This window comes from Nyctibius grandis, chromosome 3 (genome assembly GCF_013368605.1).
Source record: "Nyctibius grandis isolate bNycGra1 chromosome 3, bNycGra1.pri, whole genome shotgun sequence".
Classification (NCBI taxonomy): domain Eukaryota; kingdom Metazoa; phylum Chordata; class Aves; order Nyctibiiformes; family Nyctibiidae; genus Nyctibius; species Nyctibius grandis.
The window spans coordinates 72,601,450-72,626,341 of record NC_090660.1 but is presented as its reverse complement, the minus strand read 5'-3'; the positions used below and the strand labels follow the sequence as shown (position 1 = coordinate 72,626,341).

At 40.7% G+C, this 24,892-nt stretch overlaps 1 protein-coding gene across 1 annotated transcript in view; it reads right to left on the bottom strand.

Moving 5' to 3' along the window:
* Nucleotides 1–24,892, bottom strand: part of NKAIN3 (sodium/potassium transporting ATPase interacting 3) — a 412,976-nt gene that overhangs the window by 195,330 nt on the left and 192,754 nt on the right. Inside the window, exon 3 of the mRNA XM_068396231.1 lies at nt 15,465–15,545. Within this exon, the coding sequence (XP_068252332.1) occupies nt 15,465–15,545 (81 nt within the window). The remainder of the gene's footprint in view (nt 1–15,464; nt 15,546–24,892) is intronic.

The following is a 24,892-nucleotide window of genomic DNA, read 5'->3' as shown; positions in this document are numbered from 1 at the left end:
CCCCTGCAATGGAAAAGCTCTTCCAAAACAACATTTTAAAGAACCTCTACATGCTCTCTAAAGATATTAGTGGAGAGAGAATCTAAGTATACAGAATGCAATGCTGCTCTAACAGAGAGACAAACAAGTTATTCATAAACAGCACTTGCCCTTGGAAGACAGTCTCATGAAAGCACTGTTGCCATTACTGTGACTCCTCTTCCAACATTTCTGCCTTCTGCATTTGACTAAATAGGTCAAAAAGACCCAGCATTATTCCTGGTATAGTAAAGCCACTCTGACAATAAACCTCCTAGCAAAGCAAAGGGCAGGAGGGCAGCCAAATCCCCAATAGGATTCTCTCACTCTTTCCCCATTAATCCAAACTGAAGAAGTCTGCTCAAAGGAGTGCTGATACTCATGAATAATAAACTCAGTCACATCATCAACATGAGTGAGGAATTTCCCTGAAGGACAGCTGAAAAAGGAAAAGAAAGAGAGTATAATAATCTAGACAAGGAACAATCCCTCCAATTCCCTTTTGCATTGAACAGGAGTTCTCAAAATCCATTTACCTTATGGAGGTTAAATAAATTATTACACAGAAACCAAATTTCAGAGATAAACTTGCTTCAAGTTTCAAACTGCAAGGATTAAGAGACTACTTCCTATGACCTACAGAATCAAAAACCTTCTTCTAATTAAGACAGAATAACATAACATAAACATTAAGCATTCTACAAAATAAAAATTGTCAAAACAGACATGTTGGAAATATATTTAAGACTTAAGTTATTGAACTAACAGGAGCTTTTTTGTTTGATGAAGCCTTCAAAAGAAATGAATAGTGGGAATAAGGCAGGGACACTGCCCTCTAGTCCCTCTTACTGTGCACCAAGAAAGAACCACTCAGCAGGGGCTGAATAGCAAAAATTTCTACCAGATACTCTTTTGAAAAAATCTGGTGAAAGTCAGGTTCAGGTAGGCCCACCAGACTTATGACATTTGTTAAACTCAAAGGCAAAATGCCAAAACCAAACCCCTGGAACAAAGTAATTTAAGGCAGATGTTAACTCAGAAAGTTCAAGACTATGCATGTCTAATGACAAGATACTAGAAAATCCTAGAGAACCAGGAAATCTCTGAGTGGATACACAGGCTTTATGTTGTTAATAAAATCTCCTTGGTTGTCAAATGCAGATCTATGAAAAGTAAAACAAACTTGTATCTTCCCTTGCCTTTCCTCTAAATGAGGTAGAGTTCATGAATCCCAAAGGACGCAAGTGCAGTCACCTGAATGACATCTAGAGATGATGAGCAATCGCCTGCTTCTTATATTTCTTTTCCAGGTCAAAGATAGGCCCATGTTAACACATCTATCTACATAATATCTACAGAGGGATCTGGACAGGCTGGATCGATGGGCTGAGGCCAACTGTATGAGATTCAACAAGGCCAAGTGCCGGGTCCTGCACTTGGGGCACAACAACCCCATGCAACACTACAGGCTGGGGGAACAGTAGCTGGAAAGCTGCCTGGCAGAAAAGGACCTGGGGGTGTTGATTGATGAACGGCTGAATGTGAGCCAGCATTGTGTCCAGGTGGCCAAGAAGGCCAACAGCATCCTGGCTTGTATCAGAAATAGTGTGGCCAGCAGGACTAGGGAAGTGTCATTCCCCTGTACTCGGCACTGGTGAGGCTGCACCTTGAATACCGTGTTCAGTTTTGGGCCCCTCACTGCAAGACCGACATTGAGGTGCTGCAGTGAGTCCAAAGAAGGACAACAAAGCTGGTGAAGGGTCTAGAGCACAAGTCTTATGAGGAGTGGCTGAGGGAACTGGGGTTGTTTAGTTTGGAGAAAAGGAGGCTGAGAGGAGACCTTATTGCTCTCTACAACTACCTGAAAGGAGGCTGTAGTGAGGTGGGTGTCGGTCTCTTCTCCCAAGTAACAAATGATAGGACAAGACGAAATGGCCTCAAGTTGCGCCAAGGGAGGTTTAGATTGGATATTAGGAAAAATTTCTTCACCAAACAGGTTATCAAGCATTGGAACAGGCTGCCCAGGGAAGTGGTGGAGTCACCTGTAGATGTGGTGCTTAGGGACAGGGTTTAGTGGTGGTCTTCGTAGTGTTAGGTTAACGGTTGGACTCTATGATCTTAAGGGTCTTTTCCAACCTAAATGATTCTATGAATCTATAATAGCCTGAAGTCACACTATTATCAAGTCCCAGAAGTATCTGGCATACTTAAAACTCCCATGCAATTCAGTATCATCATTTCTGGGAAGAACTTTTTCAGATTCTACTATCACCAACAATAAATCCTCTGTACTTTCATCAAGGTCTAGGACTGTCTTGTAAATTACTACAAAAAGGTTATTTAAAATGACATTTTCTTCCAAGCAAGCATTGTCTTCAAATGGAAGGAAAAAAAACAAACAACTTATGAATCAGAGTGAAAATCTCTTCAAAACAGTGAAACTGACTTAAAACTGGTCTTCAATTGAATGCAAATATTTATTAGAAGACTGATGAAATGACAGGCTTCCTCATAAATAGGAAGAACTCCTTACTTGGCCAGTGTAGGAACTAAAATTCCAAAGGATACACTACAACAGAAAAACAGTGTATAGAAATTATTTGCAAAACCCATCAATTTGACCTTAGCAGGCAATAAATAGAGCCTGCACTAGCACTAAAATAAGTATACTGCCTTACGTTAAGGGTCAAAATCTGTACACAGTAGTCACTCTTGTCAGCAGAAGTTGCTGGACAGACAGCAGATGTGGTTGATCCAATGTCTAAACAAGAATACGATTAAAGAAATAATCAAAATACTTTTCGTTGCCAGAAGGACATCACATTTACAAAGAAGAAAATAAAAATTTCAGCAACAGTCTTCCCTTTTTCTACAATAAGAGCAAAACAATCATTACAAAATAGATCAAATTGTCAATAAGTAGATAAAATAATACCCTGAGCAATGAACCCTAGGTTCACCCTTATCTGCAGATGGATTTGCCATATTTGCTTACGATCAAACCATTACTTGGAGAAATTTCCCTTCCTCACTCCATGAACGAGCTAATCAATTCAACTTTTTCCAGACACACGAGGTTAGAATAGATGACTCGATGGTCCTTCCTGCTCTTATATGCTCTGATTCCTTATTCTGTATGTTCTTGGTTTACATCTAAATACCCAATCCTTTTTCAACTTTTGATATGGGCTTCAGGCACAGATATGATATAGGGAATCAGTGATTTACCCTCTCCACATCACTAGCCATTGCAGCATGCACTCCTGCATCACAGGATCCAGTTCAGACTGGTACTGCATCCTTATTTCTTTTTCATACCCAAAGGTGTCCTTAGAGAAATTTTGCAAGCAACTTTAGCTACTTACCTCCTTCCCGTAAGGCTGCATTTTAGCTGTTTTTTTTTTTAATCTTCAAGATCCTAGAAATTAAGCTAATGAAGTCAAACAACTACGAATGCGATATTTGTATTAATAAGTTTACCTGTGTAGCAGTTAGCTAACCATATATATCACACCCATCATTCCCAAAGCCAATCAAGTGTGGATATTAAATGAATTATTAAAACAAAAAAAAACAAAACAAAGCCACAGAGATATCATCTCAGCTATTGAAACCAATGAAGATGATGGTGGTCTACATTCCAAATATCAGCCTTAAAATTTAGCATCAAGGGCTTATAAAAGAACACCAATTCTGTTTGAAAAACGTATTTTAATGGTGCTGATTGTACATAATATTATGAACCACTGTAAATGTCACCTGAAAGGATATGAAATTCAAATTTTGCACCATCTGGAATGTACTCGTTATTAAGTTGTTCAGCAATGTGATCGTATCACCTAAACAAACTAATTAACATCAGAATGACACATTCTTCAGTTTCGATGGCATTTATCTTTGTCCCATTTGTTCCACATAATGTTTTTTCCAGAATGACCTTATGCTCAAATTGTGCCACCAAGCTAGCTGCATGTTAATTCTCCTTCCAACAGTAAGCATGTATTTCATTAAAACTTACCTTATGCTACAGCTTTACATAGTAGAGTGAAACAGACTGAATGAAAAAAATACTTAAGTTACATGAAATTTGGAACAAAACAACTACAAAGTCTCTTCAGCTAAAACAGAAGTCTTAGAGGCTAGTTCATTGTTGAAAATTTTGAATTGGAGGAGTATGCACTGATTTCAATATTACAGTAGTAAGAGATTAATACTTTTCTGCTCTTTAATTTGCCCTTTTTTTTTTAAAAATAGCATGTATTAAGTCATCTTCTTAAGCACTCTGCAGGTAGCATTCCTTTGGTTTTGTTTTCAAATAGCAAGCATGAATGTGTAGTTATTCCCTTTTTTGGCTGAGAAATTTAAATTGCAAATAAAGATAATGCATTTTTTCATAGCTTCACCATTATGAATTCACAGCTAATCGTTTTCTAACTTTTCATGGAAATAATCATTATATTCTAAACAGAAACTACCATATGCAGTGTCTGCTCCTGCACGTACCAATGTCAGCCTAACACAACATCAAAAAACACTGTTTGCAAATACTCTTGAAAGGCACACCACCAACATACTGAATCTATAATTAATGGTACCTGATACCAGCCAAGGCCAGAGCTATTATTTTGAAGTGCTGAAATGTTGTTTCTATTCAATATTACACTGCATAACTTCACAGTAAATTGGATTCCAGGTTTATTGCCAAAGTAATTAAAAATTCAAAAGGTTGCCTTTTGAACAGAACATTATGGAAAAGTAATAAATACAATCTAACCTGGAGATTATTTCTCTTTATGGTGAGAGAGCAGCAGGATGGGAGGAACAACTTGCATATGGAAAGTCATATTAGAAGTTCATATTTTAGCAAAAACATTTCAATGGAACCTCTATTGTAGGAAAGGGCACAAGAATAACAAAAAGGAAGCATCTGGTTCTAAAAACTTGGGGGTTTTTTTAACCCTATTACCTCTGAGAGCTGGTTCAAAGAAAGGGTGAAGGCCAAGAGAATTAAATGGATTATATGACACAAGCATTAAAACTAATATTGGGGTCTGGTTTTCTTTGCCTTTATATTAGTTTATTCTATTTACTTAAATGGTGTTCAATTAGCATTCCTCCTTTCTCCATGTCAGAGAAGATTCTGGAACATTACTTTTAAAACAATTTTTTAAACCCTTTTGCAATGACAAAGTTGGGGAGGGAGGAGGAAGCAAGAAGGTCCAAACCTCAAAAAAACAACACCAATCTTTTCATCATGTTTAACTGCTGCAAGTTGAATTATATTAGCGCACACACTAGGAAGAGAATATATTTAATTACTGCTATAAAGCCAGTCATTTGTAACATCTAGAAATTGCAGAATGTCTACAGCTCCATCCACTGCTTAAGCCTGATCCGTTATTGTGCGTATCACAGCTAGTAGCAGCTGATGGCATCAGCTGAAGCAAATGGACATATAATAGTGGGAAGAATAAGAAGGTAATGGGTATGTAGTCTCCCAAGGCCCCAGAGAGATGCTGACCAAAAGCAACGGATATGAATCAGAAGTGCGTGGGAAGAAATTCTCGGCTGAGTGGGACATGAATGTATGCATCATGTCCAGCAGTGAAGAAATATACTATCATCACTCTCACATTGTCCTCAGTGAAGGATGTGTTGCTGCAAATGCCAATGATTTGTGTTCAATTAAAAGTCCATCAACAGAACAGAAAGCACGAGTCTTATCTGTAACAGATGCCTAAGATCTATCAGGAGTGAACAGCAATGACAGCATCACCTCCCACTTGGTGTCACGCAGCTGAACACCAAAACCCCAACCTGCACTCGCTCAAGAACTGCCGTCAGCTACCTCAGAGCCTCCACTGGCATCCCCCATTTTCCATGTCCCTACACACCCGCTGGGAAGAAGAGCCAGAGACACCCCAAGCTCCCCAGCTGGAACGCTGCTCCTGCTGAAGTTAATAAGAATCTGAGTTGAGTCTTCAACTTATACTCACTTTTTCATTTTAAACACTCCTACTGTAAAACATCCATGGACACTAACTTGCGTTTTTATCTTGATGGAGGCTTATTTCTATAGATTAAAAATAGCAGGGTAAAAGAGTTACCTAGATCACTCCACATCAATATTCCTTTACTTCATTCTTCAAAACATCCAGCAATGAGACTTTGTAACAACTTTAGATCCTTGCCCTTATTATAAAGCTTCTCCTGACCTCCAACCAAATCTTCTTTGCCACATGCTCAGCAAATTATTTCTTGCCCTTCTTCCCAGAGGTTACGAAAAAAACTGATCACTTTCCTCCACATAAAAATCGCTTAAATGTGAGTAGATGTACTATGCTCTACCTTCAGTCTTCTGCTTAGACTAAGGAAGTCTACCCCCCAGCTGTTGACTTTACATATAGGTTTTATGGGTGCTGCCAAGTTTGTCCACAAGCTTTTTGAAGTGCGTTATTCCATAAACCTAATTATGATGCTAATTACACCAAAATAATTGCCTCCGTTTCCTCACTTACATCAGCACAAGTTAGAATGAGAATCACTTTTTCTTTCTTATTGTTAGCCTAAATTCAAGTAACACTGCTGCTCTCATTTCACATTAAAAGGAAAAAAAAAATAACCACAAGCCCCAGCATCTACCTTTACATCTCTATTAATTACAAAATAGCATCGGTTTTGAGCTTAACTTATTCAATTTGAGATTATTAGATATAATTGTACAACAATTAAGGATTGACTGACAAGCACCAGACAGAATAAACTGGATTCCAGAAGAGCCAGGATAAAGCCCACATGATTAGCTCCCATTCTGATGTAAAATATTTTGTTTAAGAAAGAATATTATATTTCCATTCCCACAGCATTTTACTAAGTAATTTATTAGTCCATTTTGTCCTTGGATGGAATAAATCATTGATTTTAACAGAATTATTACTCTATCCTCTGACTACAGATCCATATAAAAATGCAGCCTATACTTCTGTCTCCAGCTTAATAAAGTTGGCTGGGAGCCCTACAGACTTTGAAGTTCCATTGATAAAAAGTAAATATTACTAGAAAAAAAATGGTTTATTAATTAAAACATGCAAAATGTCATTTGGCTTCAGGGGAAAGGTTAATGAAACCAGTGTCACAGGCACATCGAAGAGTACACATTCACCTACATTCACTTCTTTATGGGTGAAGATCAGGGGGAAGGTCGGCAGGGTGGACATTACGGTGGGAGTCTGTTATTGACCACCCAACCAGGATGAGCAGGCGGACGAGGCGTTTTACAAGCAGCTGTCAGAAGCCGCCCGGTCGCCGGCCCTTGTACTCGTGGGCGACTTAAACTTGCCGGATGTCTGCTGGAAATACAACATGGCAGAGAGGAAGCAATCTAGGAGATTCCTCGAATGTGTGGAGGACAACTTCCTCGTGCAAGTGGTAAATGAGCCCACTAGAGGAGGGGCCCTGCTTGACCTGTTGTTTGTGAACAGAGAAGGACTAGTGGGAGATGTGAGGGTCGGTGGCTGTCTTGGGAGTAGCGACCACGAAATGTTAGAGTTTTCGATAGTGGGGGAAGTAAGGAGGGGCAAGAGTAGAACTTCTGCCTTAGATTTCCGGCGGGCTGACTTTAGCCTGTTTAAGAGGCTGGTGGACCGAGTCCCTTGGCAATCGGTCCTGAAGGGCAAAGGAGTCCAGGAAGGCTGGACATGCTTCAAAAGGGAATTGCTAAATCACAGAATCACAGAATCAACCAGGTTGGAAGAGACCTCAGGGATCATCGAGTCCAACCGTTGCCCTGACACCACCCTGTCAACTAGACCATGGCACTAAGTGCCATGTCCAGTCTTTTCTTAAACACATCCAGAGATGGTGACTTCACCACCTCCCTGGGCAGCCCATTCCAATGTCTAATGACCCTTTCTGAAAAGAAATTCTTCCTAATGTCCAACCTGAACCTCCCCTGGCAAAGCTTGAGGCTATGTCCTCTTGTCCTATCGCTAGTTGCCTGGGAGAAGAGGCCAACTCCCACTTCACTACAACCTCCCTTCAGGTAGTTGTAGACTGCAATAAGGTCACCTCTGAGCCTCCTCTTCTCCAGGCTAAACAACCCCAGCTCCCTCAGCCGTTCCTCGTAGGACAGACCCTCCAGACCCTTCACCAGCTTGGTCGCCCTCCTCTGGACTCGCTCCAACACCTCAACATCTTTCTTCAAGTGCGGGGCCCTTCAAGTGCGGGGCCTGCTCCTTAAATATTCAGGAGCAGGCTGTCCCAGTCTGTAGGAAGACAAGCTGTCGGGGAAAAAGACCGGCCTGGTTAAACAGAGAACTTAGGCTAGAACGCAAGGGAAAAAAGAGAACCTACTTGCTCTGGAAGAAGGGTCGGGTAACTTGGGAGGTCTATAGGGACGTGGCCAGGTCGTGTAGGGAGAAGATTAGAAGGGCCAAAGCTCAATTAGAGCTTGATTTGGCTGCTACGGTCAAAGATAACAAAAAAAGCTTTTACAAATACATCAACAGCAAAAGGAGGGTCAAGGAGAGCCTCCACCACTTGCTGAATGAGGAGGGTAGTGTAGTGTCAGGGGATGAGGAAAAGGCAGAGGTGCTCAATGCCTTCTTTGACTCGGTCTTTAATGTCAAGACCGGTTGTCCTCAGGAGACTCGGCCCCCAGAGCCTGAAGTTAGGGACGGGGGGCTGTGTGAACCTCCCATGATCCAGAAGAAGACGGTTAGTGACCTGCTGTGCCAGCTGGACACCCACAAGGCTATGGGCCTGGATGGGATTCACCCCAGAGTAATGAAGGAACTGGCAAACGAACTTGCCAAACCTCTCTCTATTATCTACCAGCAGTCCTGGTTAACTGGAGAAGTTCCAGCTGACTGGAAATTAGCAGATGTAACGCCCATCTACAAGAAGGGCCGGAAGGATGATCCAGGGAACTATAGGCCTGTCAGCCTGACCTCGGTGCCAGGCAAGGTGATGGAACAGATCATCCTGAGTGCCATTACACAGCACATGCAGGACAATCGGGGCATCGGGGCCAGCCAACATGGATTCATGAAAAGCAGGTCCTGCTCGACCAACCTGGTCTCCTCCTATGACCAAGTGACCCGCTTAGTAGATGAGGCCAGGGCTGTGGATGTAGTCTATCTAGACTTCAGTAAGGCATTCGACACTGTCTCACACAGCATCCTCCTAGACAAACTGGCTGCTTGGGGCTTGGATGGGTGGCCTCTTCTATGGGTTAAAAACTGGCTGGATGGCTGAGCCCAGAGAGTGGTGGTGAATGGGGCAAAGTCCAACTGGTGGCCGGTCACTAGCGGTGTTCCCCAGAGCTCAGTTCTGGGGCCGGTGCTGTTCAATATCTTTATAGATGATCTAGACGTAGGGATTGAGTGCACCCTCAGTAAATTTGCAGATGACACCAAGCTGGGTGGGAGTGTCGATCTGCTGGAGGGTAGGAAGGCCCTACAGAGGGATCTGGACAGGTTAGATAGATGGGCCGAGACCAACAGCATGAGGTTCAACAAGAACAAGTGCCGGGTCTTACACTTGGGCCACAACAACCCCATGCAGCTCTACAGGTTGGGGGAAGAGTGGTTAGAAAGCGGCCTGGTGGAAAGAGACCTGGGGGTGCTGATCGACAGCTGGCTAAACATGAGCCAGCAGTGTGCCCAGGTGGCCAAGAAGGCCAATGGCATCCTGGCCTCTATTAGGAATAGTGTAGCCAGCCGGTCTAGGGAAGTGATCGTCCCTCTCTACTCGGCACTGGTGAGGCCGCATCTTGAGTACTGTGTTCAGTTCTGGGCCCCGCACTTGAAGAAAGATGTTGAGGTGTTGGAGTGAGTCCAGAGGAGGGCGACCAAGCTGGTGAAGGGTCTGGAGGGTCTGACCTATGAGGAACGGCTGAGGGAGCTGGGGTTGTTTAGCCTGGAGAAGAGGAGGCTCAGAGGTGACCTTATTGCAGTCTACAACTACCTGAAGGGAGGTTGTAGTGAAGTGGGAGTTGGCCTCTTCTCCCAGGCAACTAGCGATAGGACAAGAGGACATAGCCTCAAGCTTTGCCAGGGGAGGTTCAGGTTGGACATTAGGAAGAATTTCTTTTCAGAAAGGGTTATTAGACATTGGAATGGGCTGCCCAGGGAGGTGGTGGAGTCACCATCTCTGGATGTGTTTAAGAAAAGACTGGACATGGCACTTAGTGCCATGGTCTAGTTGACAGGGTGGTGTCAGGGCAACGGTTGGACTCGATGATCCCTGAGGTCTCTTCCAACCTGGTTGATTCTGTGATTCTGTGAATACCTAAAACTAAGGACTGGATAATAAACATAAACTGTTTTAGAAGTAGTTTCCTACTGAATATACAACTGTTTGTCATGCAAATCCTTGGCCAAAAGCAATAAAAGCGTCAGTTGACAGAGAGGTCAACCTTGAGAGTTCATGCTCAAAAGCATGCCACGGAAAAAATGGGCAGAATAAGCAGAAACATCATAGAAAAAGAAAAGAACTCATCAATGTTGCCTAGCTGCTTAGGTAAGGTATATCAAAGACCAGGAAAGGAGTACGCAGTACTGGAATGCTGCTATACATTTACTGAATAAAGGCAGTAACACATTCAAGCAAATGTCACTATCTCACAATAAAAAATAACCCCCCTATGGCAGGGGGGTTGGAACTAGATGATCTTTAAGGTCTCTTCCAACCCAAACCATTCTACGATCCTAAAACAAGTAGTAGAAAAATGGTCTATCAAAAAGTATCAGTTGGCAGAGTGAGTGATAAATACAAAAAAACCCAGCTATTTTCATACTGGATCTGAAATACTGGAGGGATACAAATGACAGAAATATCAACAGGGCACAGTAAATAAATGAGGTTTCCTTTGTAAAGTAAGAAGTGCATTAAAGAATGTATTGCTGAGGATGGAGGGCTGGCTTATATAAGTTAGAAGTTCTCTTGTCCATATTTAAGGAGAACATACAAAACTTCAAAATAGTTCTGGTATTGCAGCTTCTGGTATTGTATCAGATAAGATATAATCAAACTTTATTTCAAATGTGCTTTAGAGAAATTTTTTTTTGCCTCTTATTGTCTTGAGATTTGTGTTTATGTCTATATGTTCAAAATTGTCTATACTCTCAAATGTGGCAGTTAGAACACATTTTCATTTCAAGAAACAGAATAAGTTCCAAACAACTAATGAGCTCACGTATGGATGTAGCAATCTGTCATCCTGCAGTGGAGGATTAAAAGGTCATGTTATAATAGCGGCTTTGTTTCTCTCATGCAGAGTGGTTAACACTAAAAATTATGCTTTCAATTTCATAAAAGTAGTAAATGAAAAATCAGGCAAATTTCATTTTTAATACTGGCAGTCTTTTCCACTGCTAAAATCAGAAATTAAAAAAAAAAGAATTAAAAAACCTAAGTTAACACAAACAAAAAAAAGAGTCATATGGGTATATTTATTTTGTTTGTGATCGAATACAGTTTCTTTAGCCCTGAAAAAGCATTAACATTTTATTCACACATCTGAAACATAAGTGAAAAAGAGCTTCACTTATATGTTGTTTATAAGGTAGTTAGAGAGGAAACCTTTACTCATTAGCTTTCTATTTACAACCGCCGGCTGTGAGAGAGCCAGGTTTATTTCCCCTTCACACCCAAGAGGACTTGATTCTGTATCATCCTTTTCCCAGGAGATTGCCCTAATTACCATACTGTAGTTATTTGGGGGTGCTTTTCACAGAAGCTTTTCTGTGAAGCTTTCCCTATTAATATCATATTATTTTATATAAATTGGAGGAGGGACAGAGACCCAAGTGAATCCCTTGACAACAAGCCTACGGCCGTATCTACAGCCTGTCAGTTCCCAGCTTACCTCCCCTCCCCAGCTTCCTCCCCTCAGTTTGGCCTCCCATATTGTTAAAAACAAACTTTGGTAGGAATTTGGGTATGTATGAAATTACTTTTTTTTTTTTTTTTTTTGCAAATTATTTTAAAACATGAAATGTGTTTTCAATGAAAAATATACAGGCTGTCCATGTCACTCTTGTGACAAAACTTCATACTTGTCTGAAAGAATGGAAAGGGTCAAGTCACATACACCATGTTTAACACTGGGAGGGTACGTGGTAGAAGTTTTCATCATTCCTTATCAAGAAAAGTTTAAATATCTTGGTATGCTAGATCCATAAGCTTTGAACTAAATATCAAACTGTTCCTTTAAAAAAAAAATCAGTTTACCAGGAAAATCTGAACATTATTCATTATAAATGAAGGAAAAATGTTTCAAACTCTCACAGCACAGAGCAGGCCTAAATTACCTACATCCTTATTCTCATTCAAATTTTCCATTAACTGTAGTAGAACTTCTTAGCAGCATTCAAACAGCAATATTCAAAGGAGATCTTCCTTTCCACCACAAGAATAAGATCTGAGCAAAATCTCAGCAGTAGGGGGTTTCTATGAGCACATTTGAGAAGTCTGTTCACATTGTATGTGTATTCCATGTGAAGACATTGAATTAAAATTACCATTTAATATTGCACCAAATAATATTTTCTGATACCACTCACAAATGAAGATCTAATAAATTCACAGGACTCCAAGCAATATCTAACTAATACTGGTCAGAACAAATATAAACATGATAGTGCTTAAAAACAAACCAACCAACAGAAATCCGTCAGCTGCCAGACAGCATCATAATTTTCCCTGATAGGATGTCAACAGAAGTTAAAGATTATAATCAAACTGCATTCATTTCAGAAACAAAAACTTTTTTTTTTAAATGGAAAAGTAGAACAACAGTAAGAAAAAAGGTGAATATTCCCTGCCAAGATTTCAACGCTGAGAAAATAGCCGTCCTTGAAAAGATTATGATGGCATTTCATTTGCCAACCACACTAGCGTACCATGCCTGACAACACAGGAACATATTTATGGAAAGCAATGATGAAATTTTTAAGCTAGCATGTTGGGCAAAATGTGGGTCCCAATTAAGTCAGTGTCAAATACTCATCAATTTGTAAATATCCAGGATTTTATGCTTATGGTGCAAAAAGACATCAGTCTCTTGAGGACCACATCATCTCTAGCATAGTTTTCAGAAACAGCATTAAATAGAGCCCAAATTCCATGGTTTACTGAACAAAAAAAGAGAGAGTCCAGCGCAGAGCCACGAAGATGATTAAGGGCGTGGAACATCTCCTTTATGAGGAGAGGCTGAGAGAGCTGGGTCTCTTTAGCTTGGAGAAGAGGAGACTGAGGGGTGACCTCATTAATGTTTATAAATATGTAAAGGGCAAGTGTCATGAGGATGGAGCCAGGCTCTTCTCAGTGACATCCCTTGACAGGACAAGGGGCAATGGGTGCAAGCTGGAACACAGGAGGTTCCGCATAAATATGAGGAAAAACTTCTTTACAGTGAGGGTAACTGAACACTGGAACAGGCTGCCCAGAGAGGTTGTGGAGTCTCCTTCTCTGGAGGCATTCAAAACCCGGCTGGATGCATTCCTGTGTGATATGATCTAGGTAATCCTGCTCCGGCAGGGGGATTGGACTAGATGATCTTTCAAGGTCCCTTCCAATCCCTAACATTCTGTGAAATTCTTGATTCTATCATTACTAGCTTTGTTCCGATACTGGTGCCTTTGATGTAACCTATACAAGAGCAGTTAACTTCCATGGAGATAATTTTGTGTCTATCACCTTGTTGAGAAACTACTTTTCAAATGTTGTGATTATAAACCACAAGATAAAAATTCCAACAAAATTCTGAGATCAACCTAAGTACATACTAATAAAAGGGATTTTTCTCAACTGTTGAGTAATACTTGTGCTACTATTTTTCTGCATTGTGATTTGTCATATACGTTAAGTAAGAAGACCTAAAAGTGAAACACAGCTGTGAAACTGGAAGATACAAGACTTCAATTCATACCTGCTGGTTTATAATCCCCTTACACTAAGGATATATGATCAGAATCCTCTGCAATCAATAGAAAGTCAACTCAAATTTCACAAACTCAGGGGTCAGACTAAAACTTTCACTTCACTTCCTAGGCATTTAGATAAAAACACTAGTTATGTATAAAAATATAACAGTCACTATAAAAATAGTCGTCACCCAACCAATTTAAAAAATAGAAACTCTTATGTGTAAAGAAAATGAACAATTACTTTGGGCATTCATCACTTCCATGTGTTGCTCTTCTGTTCATCTAATAGATTTTTAAGTCAAAACACACCAATATGATCATTTATTTTGATCATCTATGAAGAGCACTAATTTCCTCATCAAGATTATGACTTCTGGTGAACTACATCACATTTGGAGAAAAGATAAACTGTTGCAGCTTTTCATCATGGAATTTTATCCCCAAAGGAATCCATCACTGAAAGTTTTAATTTTAATGGAATTTATACTGTGTAAATTAAATTTTATTTCTTATTAAATCAGTTTCACCAGTTTTCTGTTCATTGTCAGCCAACAGCTAGGAGTTTTAATGTTGAACCCAAAAAAGTATGTAGCTCACAAATGTTCCCATCTGACCTGAGTGCAGTTTGCAATTCTCTAAAAGCATTGCATGAATGCAGCTATGTAGTTCATATCACTAAATCTACAAGCAATAATGGGGACATTTATTCTGTTAATAATACTGGGATCAGCATACACTATGGGCATACTGTGCCTTGAATCATTTAAGTATGAATGTGGTAAACAAAGATCAATATCATCTATGTCCAACAGGAGGATAAAAAACAGCAGATGTTGTATGGAACTCCCTGTAGATACAATGCTAAATATAACCTATGCTAACATAAGTGCTACCTTGTACGAACACAACATGTGTCTCGATACTTCCAGCAAACATTTCTGCTCTAATCAGAGGTTTGAATAACGAATCAGTGACCTAGAGCACTGAGTGTCATGTAAAGGAAAGTTTTATTCAGATACGAAAAAAAGTAATCCTTTGCCATTTTTCTTTTTTATACAGAATTAACATTCCCACCATGAGACCAATTTGCTCAACAAGTTATTACATTAGCCTTCTTAGTAACCTTCTTTAGCTGCTTTCAAAGCCGTCTCAGAAATTAAGATACAATTTTCATACACGCTTGAAAATTTCAACCGAAATGACATTGCCTGGTTTTCAGCAATCAAAAAGAACCTCAAATTTTCCACTGAATAACCTCCCCCCCCACCTCCCCCAGATGGTACTTCAGAAGGCAACTGTAATTCAGATTCATTGCATTTACGCACTTCAAACCCATGACCATTTACTATCAGAGACAAGTTCAAACACTGGAGTTCTCGTTGGAGGGGAACTCCAAAGATCAAACTGTATGTTTAAACAACCACATTTTTCCTCTATGGTTCCAGCCTTCTAAAATCCGAGAGTCCTGCTGTTAAAACACCCTCCCATAAACCTCAAGAAGGATAAGAGACCTACCTTAGAAAGTCCGCCGACTTCCAAATAAAAGCAGATAATGAAAACATTCCAGGTGACCCACAGGGCAGTCCACACCGTGTACTAAACATAAAGCCAGATGAAAGCAAAAAGACAGAAAAATAAAATGTGAAGATGAAAGGACTTTATGGTGAGCAGATCAATAATAAAAAAACTGATATCAATAAGCATTATTCTTCTGGGAACACCTAAGTGCAGAGAGTTCAGAAAAGGATTTCTCCCCGCAGAAGTCCCCTAAGAACCACAGGAAATTACAAATTGAATATGTGTTGCTGCTCTAAATAAATACCAATAAAACAGATTTATTCTTTACAGTTTTACACTACACTACTGATACTGATTACATCTAAAATGCTGACTTAAACACTGTTTTTTTGAGGCAACTGTGAGCCATTTGTAAATCATTACTCAGCTCTGTTAAAGGAGATTCCAGAATAGTACCATAATTTAAATAAGCCTTTGGCAGGGGGTTTGGAACTAGATGATCTTTAAGGTCCCTTCCAACCAAAACCATTCTATGAATATTAAAATAATATTTAAATAGTATGAAGAAAGACACATGGAAAAAACACCTTGTTTTTGGCTTGGCCTGACAAATAAAACAGAAGATATATTGATCTGAGAATTTGGATATTTTTAAAAAATCCAAACAGATAAAGGGTAAATCTGATCTCTCAGGAGCCTTTCAGTAAAAGGTATCTTAATTACATTTAAAATAACTCACTACTTCTTCAGCCCTTGTGGCCATGAACCCGATCCTACAATGCACCCTTACAGGTGAACACATCCATATCTCTGCTGGGTTCTCCAGTGTCCTACCCTAGTGCAAGACTGAACTCATACTCCACCCACAGCATGAACGGGAGATTAATTTGTCTACCTTAAATCATCTTTTGCATTTTAATTACCAGCATAACTGACTGGCACTATTTCCTTACAGATGCACTGTTTACCTATATACAACAGCAAACTGTGCCCAATTAACTTTCCGAGCAGCACACCTCAGAAGCATTTCTGTCTGACAGGCTAAGTGCACACTCAGCCACCCTGGAGCTATGCTCACCTGAAAAAATGCAACAAGCAGCAGCATTGCCACTTTACATTTATGCAGTTACAACCTTCCCAACGGAGAACTGCTGCTAAGTGCCTTTGCAAGTCTAATTAGCTGTGACCAGGTGAGGCTAATATGCTATTGTTTTGCTTAAATATGCTCACCAAAGCTCAACACCCTAATCTAGAATATGCTGGATCCCATTTCTATCACAGGGGTGCTGACAGCTTGGCTTTCTTGGGCAGTTTTGGGTTATGTTCCCCTCTTCCTTCTCCTCCCTGTGATGTATAATGAATGGTTTCAGTGTAAAGGATTGAATTTTTCCCCACTTTGATTACCCCCACATACATACAGACATTTCTGTACACCAAACAGGTTAGCTGCTTTAATTTAATTTCTTATGAGGTACTTAGGCTGTTTGGAGATGGCTATGGTTTAAGAAGTAGATTATTTAATAAACAAACTGAGAATAACGCTCCTGGGCTGTTTCCTCTGGCTTGCAGAGAAGGGCAGTTGGCAACTGAAGGTTGGGTTATTACAAAACAGAAAAAGCTGCTGTGCTCTGTGAACAGTACAAGGTCTGTGCTATTAATAAGACTAACTTAAGAGAGGATATCCCATTTTATAACATTTGCTGGCTTTGTAGTAACTCATCATAAACTGATTTTCCAAAGCATGTCCTCAGAACATCAGGTGCAGTGTTCAAAATTAATGGACACTTAATACAAGCCCAGCTGCTCATAAAAAGCAGATTTCAGAATATTAAGGAGATTTCCCCTTTTTAAGAAAGAATTTTTTATCTGTCTATGAATGAAACCTGTCATCACAACAACAGGAAAACTACTTGACCTGTCAGGCCAAGACAAATCTGTCAATGGCCTCATTCTATCCCATGGGCACCAATGACAACTCTGAACCATGCAGGCAAAAACTCTCTGAACCTGCTTTCCCAGGCCAAGCTACACTGGTTTACACGGTCAGGACCTGTTCAGTTCCTTATCCACTGTGAGGATTACTGAAAGGGAAGTGCAGGTGCAAAGTTTGGTGAATTGGGCAGTGTTGGGTTCACAGCTGGACTCGATGATCTTAAAGGTCTTTTCATAAATGATTCTATGATTCTATGAAAGCAGGTGTGCACCTTGAAACCCAGCTGCTGTGTACGGAGAGGCTCTTTCTACACTCTCACTGAACTGTAGAAATATAAATTTATGCTCCATTTGCTTTAAGAACATATTAATTACATATTTGGTAATTAGTACTACATAATTTTTTAAAGTAAGAACATTCTTCTCCACATTTTGAAAACACATCTTTTTAGTTATGTAAGTAGCAGATTTTTTCCTTGTATAGCATCACAGGTACTTAAGAAAGACTACATTAAAAGTTTGAAGACAGCAAAAGCAAGTAAGCAAAATTAGGAAATGTCAGGATTCTGGTTATATGTGCCATCTTAATTTTTCTCTTTGTGGATGTGCAATTCTATGCAAACATTAATTAAATCATCATAGGTATATTTTTATTTTAAAAGACCCTACCTTCCTTAATGTATTTTATGAACAGCTAACTCAATACTTCATTTCTCTTTGTTGCTCAGACCCTGCTCTGAGGACGGAATGTTAATTTCCTCATGAGGTTTTCTAAGATGCTCATTGCTGTACTGAGAGCTGCACAAACATTAACTAATTTATTTTATGCTATAAAGGAATGATACAGCTCTCAGAATGCAAATGATGTTCTGATAGATGCAGAGATTACATTCAGAAGTATTCATACATTATAGGCATCGAACTTGAGATGCTTAAGACTTCATTTTTCAGAACACTGGGGTTATACAGTGCTTTATGCTCAGTGTTCAGCTCTCTGGGGCTGAGAGTTCAGCACTTGTGCAAATCAGACCACAAGTTCTCAAGACAAGAACCCAGAACACAAGGAAAAAACAAAGCACTTGAGAAGTTTGGTTTAAGTGAGTCGCTTTGTGTCAAAAAAAGGTTTCAGTTGTTGAGAGCAGAGATAAAACTCAGCTACCCAGCACAGTCTTCACAACAAAAGCAATCCTTCTATTCTTGCTGTCATATGCTTCATTCTTCCCATGTCTTCTGTTTTCTGCAAATCAAGTTTCTATTCTACAGCTACTGTGACCAGAAAACCCTCAAATGACTGTTGTTCCATTGCAACTGAGGTGCCCTCAGAAAAAGATCGGTATGCATCTATGCAGTTCAAAACTGCAAATTTATAAAAGGATCACATTAAGATTGCACGGGAGTGCTTTAATAACAGCTTTTCTTAATTTTTGAGTGTTTCTTCCTGAAAAATCTGTATTACTTTCTGAACATTATGTATGTAAAGTTATATGTATATGCCTTCAAGGTTTAAAAAAAAACCCCCAATATTCCATTATGTGGCACCACACTAACACCTGCTTGGGTTGCTACATGAGGCTCAACTTTTAGCTCCATTACGAAGACCTCTCCTTCAAGCTAGCAGAGAAACGGTTGTTGCTCTTTGTGTGAAGGGACAACAGGCAGGTGAAGGTGTCACACAGGCTGGCAGACACTTGCTGTCAACAGAGGAGTGGTTAGAGTCTGAAGCATCAGGTTCAAACCCCTCCAGGGTTCATTTCCCTCCCAAGGCATCTCGCCTAACCTGTTTCATGACCTGACCTGCCATTCAACCTCTCCCACTCTGTGTCCTGAAGACTACCCTGACGGTCCTGCAGTGTCTGCTCACTCTTAACCCCCACACCCAGCGATTCCTGCCCTAGTTCTTTGGCCAGCCACATTCAGTCCTCCCTGGCTAAGCTCGTGTCATGCTCAGCAGCACAACCCTCACCATATCTGGCATGGAGAAGGAATTTTCCACACAGGTTGAATCAATAAGAATTTTTTTCTTTTATTTTATAGCCCATACGATGCACTACTGTCCTGGTTTTGCAGGGATAAAATTTATAGACTAAAGATTCTGTTAGATTTTGTTTCAGTTTGTGGCCAGACATGGTGATCAACGCCATTAACAGTGAAAGCCAGGGCAGATGACCCAGGCTGGCCCACAGGTGTATTCTAGAGCATTAACATCAAGTTCACTATAAAAGGGAAAGCTGCTGGGGAGGGTTTTTTTTTTTTTTTGCTCTGCTTTCTTCTCCCTTCTGTCTTATCTTCTTCTTTCACAATGGTTTTGATCCCTGGAGTGACTTGCTACTCACTCTGTAGGTTAAGCATAATTTTGTGTTATTTGTATTAGCACTGATATTCGTTTCCTTATTTTATTAAATCTGTTCAAAGGACCTAGAACACTGGTGATAATCTTTGTGGATTTCTCCCCATGTACACTTTCTTGCTCCTGGTCTTTTGCACTAAGGATTGTATACTATGTGGTGTGAGGAAGCATTTGGAGTCTTATAAGTTATGTGCAGAGAGAACTCCCTGAACCTTACAGGTTAAATATTTATTAAATTATTGTTCAACCGAATAGATTCCTTTCAGATCCCCTTTCTTAACGCCAGCCTCTCTCTAATAGTGATATTTCTATGCCCCTTTTGAGTCTACAGGTCATATTGAAACCGATGCAGATACCTTTCATATACCAATGAAACACAACCACTTCTAGAGATAAATTATCACTATTAGATGGGCACAATGTCGCAAAAAGAAAGTGTTAAGGAAAAATGTGAAGGATGGCTTCTTAAACTGAAAGGTAAGAGAGAAAAGGGAAATTTCTAAGTTTGAATATTACAAGGACTGTGGGATAAGTTTAGCTTTAATGAATAAACTATCTCAAGTGTATATTTAATCTGAAGTGCAGCACTGTCTCTGACAGTGTCTTGGCATTAGGGCAAATGAATGTTGGCTCACGGATACTTCAGGGTAAAGGCAGCAACTACTGAGTCACCAGATTGTCTTCCCGTAATACCTGGCTGTGCCTCAGAGGCGTCAGTACTTACAGAGCCCTACTTAGTCATATTTGTGAAAGATGACAAGGAAAGCGGCATAAATCAACATCATGGAACAGTTAACAACTCGGGACTTACCAGAAAGGATATTCAAGGAGTAATTTTGGATGCCTAAATATTTCACACGTGTTTTGAAACTGCAAGTGTGTTTCTATAGCATTTACTTGTAAAGTATCCTGTAAAGCCTTTCTTCTGCTTTTTAAATTTTTTTTTTTTTAAGAAACTGCCTCCTGGCTTTTCAGGTGTCCACATTGTCTACATATCATATTATCTAATAGAATAAATTAAGGCAAGCAAAGCAGAGATTTCCACCTTATATTCCCCCTATTTAAGTGTATTATTTTCATCTCTCACTGATCATTACTACATTTATGTTCAGATTTGGGCCAGGTTAGTGCAATTTTAGCTACATGACTCATTGTTCAGAAGGCTTTTGAAGTCCCATATCAGAAGTAGGAGAGGGGAAAAAAAAAAACAGCTTTAACAAGTATCCTGTCATCATCTTTAATCAATTTTAACAGCCTGAAAATCTTGCTGGTGATAGCAAGTTCTATTAAGAAAGGAAAAGCATGCACAGGGAAATGGATCGCAGCAGAGCTCTGGATCTGATGGGTGTGTTACAGTGTAGTTAGAACTGAAATTTAGCTGCATTTTTTTCTTTGCAAATGTTTGGGTAAGTTTCAAATGAGCTAATATGGGAAAATTAGGAACCAGTTCTGCACTTTTATATCTCCTGGGAACTTTGCACTGATTTAATTCAGCCACGAAATATTCAAGTACTGAAAATAGCACATCTGCCTAGTAACAGGACAAATTGTTCACAAAAATTGATCCAAATTACTAATTAATACCAAAATTATTAGAAATAATTATTGGATTTAATCTAATTGGACACTTGCAGTTAATACTGTTGCTCCCTCCCTCTCTCTCTGTGTTTCCTAAGCTCTGAGGACTCAGAATTTTACCTATGAACAAGTGAAATTCCAGATTCATTTCAGAACCACCATCCTTATAGTTCTGTATCTGAAGGACTGTAGACAGAAAATATGAGCCACAACCTTTACCTACTTCGAATGACAATTGTATTCAACAGAGATGCTTCATGACTCAGCCACTGTGTGGCAGCTCTTAGACAGTGGGGCATTTTTTTTGGTAGAAAGCTCTCAGACCAAATTTTATATCACTCAAACTATGAAACAAAACTCATTTCTTTATTCAGACTTTTAATCTATAACGGCTATGCTTATGCTGCTGTCAAAGAAATGACTGCAGCTTACGTAGTCATTAAATGATAGTGATAAACTAGTTAGCCTGGGTTCAATGACAGTGGAAGAGTTAGAAGCATCCAGCTGCTTTTGTGTCTATCCAGCTTCTACCACAGCCCTTGCTGATCTCCTTGGCTCTAGGTACCTGCATGAGAAGCCTGCTCAATTGCGCCTGCAGAACTAGTCTCATATTTGACTGCAGTATAGATGTGCTTCAAGTTATGGCCCTACATGTAAGACATTTAATTCACTTAGTTTCCCATTCCTTCTGTATGATAAATTTTGAGGGGAGAGAACATGACATATACAGCATAGGATGGCAAAATGAAAGCTTTTGTGTAACTTCTCTTGTCAGGGAAACCTTCAGGCACAGCCTTCATAGAATCACAGAATCACAGCAGTGAATCACTAAGTGCCATGTCCACTCTTTTCTTAAACACATCCAGAGATGGTGACTCCACCACCTCCCTGGGCAGCCCGTTCCAATGTCTAATAACCCTTTCTGAAAAGAAATTCTTCCTAATGTCCAACCTGAACCTCCCCTGGCGAAGCTTGAGGCTGTGTCCTCTTGTCCTATCGCTAGTTGCCCGGGAGAAGAGGCCAACTCCCACTTCACTACAACCTCCCTTCAGGTAGTTGTAGACTGCAATAAGGTCACCTCTGAGCCTCCCCTTCTCCAGGCTAAAAAACCCCAGCTCCCTCAGCCGTTCCTCGTACGTCAGACCCTCCAGACCCTTCACCAGCTTGGTCACCCTCCTCTGGACTCGCTCCAACACCTCAACATCTTTCTTGAAGTGCGGGGCCCAGAACTGGACACAGTATTCAAGGTGCGGCCTCACCAGTGCCGAGTACAGAGGGACGATCAATTCCCTAGACCGGCTGGCTACACTATTCTTAATAGAGGCCAGGATGCCATTGGCCTTCTTGGCCACCTGGGTACACTGCTGGCTCATGTTTAGCAAGCTGTCGATCAGCACCCCCAGGTCTCTTTCTGCTGGGCTGCTTTCTAACCACTCTTCCCCCAGCCTGTAGCACTGCATGGGGTTGTTGTGTCCCAAGTGTAAGACCCGGCACTTGTTCTTGTTGAACTTCATGCCGTTGGTCTCGGCCCATCTGTCTAACCTGTCCAGATCCCTCTGTATTCATCACACAGAAGACAAATTAAAGACATTCTCTTGAGGTCAAACCAAGGACCCTAGAGCTGGTCAGCTTAATCACAGAATCACAGAATGTTAGGGATTGGAAGGGACCTCGAAAGATCATCTAGTCCAATCCCCCTGCCGGAGCAGGATTACCTAGACCATATCACACAGGAACGCGTCCAGGCGGGTTTTGAATGTCTCCAGAGAAGGACACTCCACAACCTCTCTGGGCAGCCTGTTCCAGTGTTCGGTCACCCTCACCGTAAAGAAGTTTTTCCTCATATTTATGCGGAACCTCCTGTGTTCCAGCTTGCACCCATTGCCCCTTGTCCTGTCAAGGGATGTCACTGAGAAGAGCCTGGCTCCATCCTCATGACACTTGCCCTTTACATATTTATAAACATTAATGAGGTCACCCCTCAGTCTCCTCTTCTCTAAGCTAAAGAGACCCAGCTCCCTCAGCCTCTCCTCATAAGGGAGATGTTCCACCCCCTTAATCATCTTCGTGGCTCTGCGCTGGACTCTCTCTAGCAGTTCCCTGTCCTTCTTGAACTGAGTCAAGATCCCTACCAGTGTATGACAGAATATCATGGCGACAATTTGTGCCCACATGTGCCAGATCAATTTTGTGTAGATGGTTTACAGATGTAAACTGCTGTATCTGACATGATTCTCTCTTTACTTCATTTTTTTATATTCCGATGGAATCATCTGCACTAGCAAAGCTGCTTTCCAGGGAAGTCTTAAGGAAAAGACAATGGATATTAAGCATACTTTTTCTTGAAGTATTTGGTTACTTTTCCAGTTAAATTTGATTCAGCTTAATCTAAACCAGAAGCAATCAGAAGACATAAAAGCGTGATTCAACATATTTCTTTTGCCAAAGCCACAGTACTAAATTCTCACTCTAATGTGGGACACCAACCACTAACACATCCAGGGGCTTAGATATAGCTGAAGGTACAGCTATGAACTCGGAAGCCCATGAAGCTTCTCAGTGACTTTGGAGCCCAATTCACTACTCAGAGCCTGGGTAGGAATCTCTGCATTGTTTAAGTAATACTGAAATTCAGGATCCTACTGAAGATTTGCATTAAACAGACTTTATAGTTGAGGCCAGCAGTAAAAGTTTACTGCTGTAACAGGTGCACTGTGTTTTTAAAGGGTTTCAGAAACAGGGAGGCATTCTATGTCCTTCCTTGGGAGAGATGCCTTCAGATTCCCTTTTGCCTTAATGAAGACAGCCTCGAGCTGGCACCGGTAGAGGTCTTTGCTATCCATGCCAACTCCTGTAGGGCTTCTGAGGACAGCTGGCAAAGCCCAGCTGCAGCTGGGACAGCCCTAAGAACCACAGCTTCTGGGAAGCATGTGTTAGGTATAGCCCGGAAGATCCTCAGGCTATAGCTCAAGCAGCACTTTAAGCTGGTGTAACCCTGCACTGCTGCAGAAAGACTCCATGTGCTTTTCCCTTTGGCTACTTGTTCCCGTTTCCCCTCTTGCACCTCCTCCCTTTTGCTGGAACAAACAAAACAGGTCAGAGAGCTGACCTACACTTAACACTGGAAAAGAAATTGGTTGCTTTTCAGCTGGGTCTGTTTTGGTTTGATAGTTTACCAAATGGATGAACTGACACTTGCGCCGGTGCAAATGTGTGAATTCTGGGGTTGTCCCATGCTGGGACAGGAGTTGGACTCAATGATCTTTGTGGATCCCTTCCAACTCAGGGCATTCTATGATTCTATGAAATGAAGGAATAGCACAGGGACTGAAGGTAGCAGCTGAGCAAAAGGAGGATTATTGCTTATGCTTGCTTGAGGTATTCGTTGAATTCAGCCTGAGGGTGAAGCTAGAGAAGAGGCTGAACTGACAAGTTTGTAGCTCGCAACAAGGGAAGTCTTGCACTTCCTGTTCATGTTCATGCACTGCTGTTCATGACTGTGCAGTCCCAGTCCCTGCCTTATGCCAGCCCTGACACCCACTGGAACCTCACAGACTCAATTCAGCTC